At 36.1% G+C, this 4990-nt stretch overlaps 1 protein-coding gene across 1 annotated transcript; it reads right to left on the bottom strand.

Moving 5' to 3' along the window:
• Positions 1–1499: 1499 nt before the first annotated feature.
• On the bottom strand, positions 1500–3910 carry LOC127411881 (complement factor D-like). The gene is made up of 5 exons (XM_051647731.1): positions 3788–3910; positions 3443–3587; positions 3088–3232; positions 1880–2140; positions 1500–1745 (listed from the first exon to the last, which is right to left on the bottom strand). The coding sequence occupies exons 1-5, from the start codon at positions 3843–3845 to the stop codon at positions 1596–1598; spliced, it is 759 nt and encodes a 252-aa protein (XP_051503691.1). The 5' UTR covers positions 3846–3910; the 3' UTR covers positions 1500–1595.
• Positions 3911–4990: the final 1080 nt, after the last annotated feature.

The following is a 4990-nucleotide window of genomic DNA, read 5'->3' as shown; positions in this document are numbered from 1 at the left end:
ATCTGGCAACCATGCATGCAAGGGCACACGCTTTCTCTCTCCTTTTTGGAAAAATAAAAGAAGCTTGGCACTCAATAGTGCAATATTATGCTAAAAGAAAAGTGTGATGCAGCCACTACGTGTTCATTCATGAGGCTGCGTGTGCTGTTTAGTGCCAAGTCTGTGAGCAAACCTTTTCAGTGATGAACTTTAGTAAAATCCCAATGGATCTTCGCATCATTCGCACACGGAGGGGACAAGCAAGCAAAACCAAGCGACAAAGGAATATGTTTGTTATTTGTGAAATGCTGAAGTCCCTCACACCTGTATGCGAATGTTACTCTGGCAGTAATCATTTATCAGGGTCATGCAGCCTGTTTTATTCAGTTGTGTGCTGAATGAGATGCCAAACAAACCATTGACAAGACACACATCATGACTCATGAGTGTGTAAACAGGTTGATAATGTTTTCAGAGTAAACAACTTTATCCACTTTGAGGCAAACATTAAAATAAGCTTTAAGAATGTATAATGTCCTAATATTTTATCTTACTATTAACCTGTTGATGCTCATTGACCCCACCCATGGGTTTGACTTTACTTTGCTTAAATGAGTTCACATTTACTATATAGTGTGCTGTTCAAAATTGTTCATAATGTTGACAAATTATACATCTTTATAATATGTCAACATTATTAGGCATAGGTGCATGCACATCAACAGGTTAAACCAGACTGATGTAGAGTGTTAAATTGAATACTAAATTACCACTGCATTGAAGAATGGTAAAATAAACAATAATTTTATTCAGCCTTTATTCAGTTTTAATAACACGTGATAAAAAAGTAGCAGCAAAACTTCAAGCAATTACACTTCAGAAAAGTGTGCATCATTTATTGAGTGCATGAGTGCACTTCTATTTCTGGGCTTAAAAGATACAAGTATGCAGACATTTTTATCTTCTCTCTTCCGTGTTCTACTTAACAACTGATGTGGCCCTGTACCAAAATAATTGCAAACCCCTGCTCAGTTGAATATGTAAGACTAATACTGTAAATTGGCAAGCAGATTTCCTTGAATCCCAGCAAACACAAAAATCCCTGCATCAATTTATAAACATGCATGATTTTGCAAATCAGTATGTCCTAATTTGCAGGCGCAGCATTTTGCTGTCATTTTCAGCGACAGATCATGTGGAAAAAAAAAATATTGAGCATTAAATGTTTTGTACATTAAAAAAAATTAAAAATAATCATTCTTTGTTGTTTTAGTAGCATTTATACATGATTTAATTGATTAGAAAATTTGTAATTATGATACATCTCCACTTTATACAGAGCACCCCCACTATTTTCAGAAGCACCCTCAGTGATTTTGATCTGGAACCGGGCCTGAAAAGTGGATACATTTTTATTTAAATATGTTAATACTGGTGTACATTTTCTTTTAGGTGAAGAGCAAAAATGTCTCAAACCAACCATGACTGGTCAGTGAAAAGAGCACAGTTTCAGACATGTGTTTTATTAAAAGGTTTTATTAAAACAAAGCAATACATGAGATGTGCACAAAATTATACACTAAATAAATGCAAAGTATTTCACAGCTCCAAAATTTTTACTGGGTTGTTGTATGGTCAATCCACTGAGTATAGTGGGAAATGATAGTGTAGAGTCCAGGCTTTCTGCTGGAGCCACATTTCTTCCCTCCATTAGAGGTTATCCCCACAGCAATGCCCTTGTATAAGAGAGGACCCCCAGAGTCACCCTATAAGACACACACACACACAGAGAGAGAGAGAGAGAGAGAGAGAGAGAGAGAGCACGAAAGAGGTCATGTTAGTTAGTCTTGGTGCTTATAGAAGTAATGTCCATCTTTGAGTGCTACCAGTCGAAACTTACATCACAAGTGTCCTTTATTTTTTCTGCAGCACAGAGCATGTTGCTAGTGAACTTCCATCCATAGAAGTCAGCACGGCCACAGAGCATTCGCTCCAAGACAGTGATAATAAGCTCTTGCAATTTGTCTGGTCGTCTTCCCAGATTGTTCAAAGAGCCCCACCCAGCTGTGTCCACAGCTGCATTCTTCTCAGGGTCATCCCCTCCCTCCCGTTGGAATTTCACAGGTTTTACTGCATCGGTTTCTGTGATTGGCATATTCAGCTGTCAATAACAAAAGCATACAATGTATGATTCTGACAGTCTGCTATAGAAAACAGCTAGGATGAATTCAGGTAAATGTGGCCACTTTTTGGTTGACATGGAGGTGATTTACCTGAATTCACCTTACTTATTTCTTATACAGTGTTGGGTAAGTTACTCAAAATAAGTAAATTCACTATTAGGCCTAATTACTTCTCTAAAATTGAAATTAGTAGATTACACTACTCGGACCCACTTTATATTAGGTGGCCTTAACTACTATGCACTTAACCATTTGATACAGTGTACTTATTATGTACATACATGTTGTTGCATGTTTACATTTAAAGTACTTGCTTTTAATTACATTTGTAGTTACACTGTTAACTTTACCCCAAACCCTAACTCAACCTTTACCCCAAAACCAAACTCTTACTCTAACCCTAATCCTAACCCTACCCTTACTCCTAAATCTACCCGTACCTCAACCTCAGTAGCAGCAAATGTAGGAATTTTGCAGATCAACATGTAGTTACACAGTAAATACATAGTCTTGTTTGTATTAAATGTTAGTACATAGTAGTTAAGGCCACCTAATATAAAATATGACCCACTACTCATTACTTCATGGAAAAAGTAAGCAAATTACTAGAAATTGTACTTTTAAGTTACTCTCTAAAACCTCTACTAACACTTTTCACAGAACGTACACATGAATGTAGTTCATGTTTTAAATGTATTCCACATAAATAATATTTTTTAGAAATATAACCCAAGTGATGTAATTGTAATGTAATTGAAAGTAAATAACTATAATCTGTTTACAAGAGTTTAAAATGTGTTACTTATTTTTGACAAAGTAATTTGTTTATAGTGACTTATTACTTTGTAATCACATTACTCCCAACACTGCTCTTATGTACAGTACACATACAAAGACTGATTTTCAACAGGATCACAGAATTTACCTTAATGAGGGCAATATCATTGTCATAGTTGCTCATACTGAAACCAGGATGTTTGTACACTGCAGAGACATCCATGTTTTGTTTAGTGCCCTCAGCTCTGGACAGTGAGTGAGCTCCCAACACAACCTTAAAACCTGAATCCCTCCTGAAGGGAACACGAAAAACTAACATTTATCAGTTTGCTTAGATAAAAAAAATAAAATGTTAAAAATTCAGTTTTATAGTATTTAAATTCAAAAAGTCAAAACAAACCTTCAACAAATCACAGTCATATCTAATTAAACACAAAGTGAATTTATGACATATTTGCCACTGAAATTATTTTGCTTAGGTGAAGTGCAGTGATTTTACATACCCATCCTGAAAGCAGTGTGCCGCGCTCATGACCCACTGACTGGAGATGAGAAAGCCACCGCACTCATGTTTTCCATTCCACTGAAGTGAAGCCATGTAAGGACGAGAGTGTGCAACAGCCTCATTTCCTCCTGTGATGCATTCACCTGTATACATAACAACAAAAAGCAACGACAGAATAAAGAAATGTTGAATAAAGCCCTGTTACACAAGGAAAACCTCATTGCTCTGACAGAATAAACTGTAACTATATCCAATGTTTAAACGTTGAAATGCATAAGATATTTAAAGGAAAAGCATTTCTTTTAGAATAAACAGTTGTTCTGCTACTGTATATATTACTCACCAGGTAGAGATGCTGCAAAGAGCAGAACAGAGACAAAAATTACTCTTATCTGTTTCATAATGAACGATCACCGTCAGTATGCTTCTGATACTGAAGACTACTCAGTGCTGACTGAGCTTTATATAATAGTGTAGAGCCGAGGAGGGCGGGGCCGGGATGGAATGAGACACACCCGGTCCCGCCCTCCTCGGCTCTACAAATGCCTAGAAAGAGAGAGAGAGATAGAGAGACAGATAGATAGATAGATAGATAGAGAGAGAGAGAGAGAGAGAGAGAGAGAGAGAGAGAGAGAGAGAGAGAGAGATGAAAGTTGTTGTGAACTGCATTCTTTTCCCAACCCCACACCAGGAGATGGAAAACTGGAATATGCCATCAATCTTTTTCTCATACTATCTTTTCCTCTTTCTCTTTAACAAATATCTGCTTTGTTTCACTCTTTGTGTTTCAACAAGATTTTTCCAATACTGTGTTTTCTTATGCTCAAACAGAAAGCAGATTATCATAAATGTTTATACAAAGTAAAAATGAAAGAAAACCCCTGAATAATGACTTGCACATGTATTCGGAACACCCACATATGTACTGCCTGTATAACATTTAAGGTTCTGGGCATGGTTTCAAGAAACCCCCTAAATTGAGACTACTAAAGGTTTTCTTTTCTTAAAGAAATATTCCGGGTTTAATACAAGTTAGCTCAATCGACAGCATTTGTGGCATAATGTTGATTACCACAAAAATTAATTTAGACTCATCCCTCCTTTTCTTTTTAAAAGCAAAAATCGAGGTTATAGTAAGGTCCTTACAATGGAAGTTAATGGGGCCAATTTTTGGAGGGTTCAAAGGCAGAAATGTAAAGCTTATAATTTTGTAAAAGCACTTAATTCTTCTGATAAAACTTCTGATAAAACTTATTTTTTGAGCTGTAAAGTTGCTAAAATTGTCTTTTGTCATTTTAAGGATTACAGTGTTATGTCATCATGGCAACAAAGTTGTAAAATTGGACATAACTTTACACAGAAAAGGTTTTTAAGTTATTTTATCACACTAAAATCATGTTAACAGGCATATTGCTTACATCTTGTAGCTATACTTTTGAAACAGTGAGTATTTTAACATTTACGGATTGGCCTCATTGACTTCCATTGTAAGTGCCTCACTGTAACCCAGATGTTTGCATTTTTTAAAGGAAAGGAGGGAAGAGTC

The sequence above is a fragment of the Myxocyprinus asiaticus genome, chromosome 21 (genome assembly GCF_019703515.2).
Source record: "Myxocyprinus asiaticus isolate MX2 ecotype Aquarium Trade chromosome 21, UBuf_Myxa_2, whole genome shotgun sequence".
In the NCBI taxonomy this organism is placed as follows: Eukaryota; Metazoa; Chordata; class Actinopteri; order Cypriniformes; family Catostomidae; genus Myxocyprinus; species Myxocyprinus asiaticus.
The sequence above is the reverse complement of the archived record's forward strand: the minus strand, read 5'-3'. Positions and strand labels throughout refer to the sequence as shown.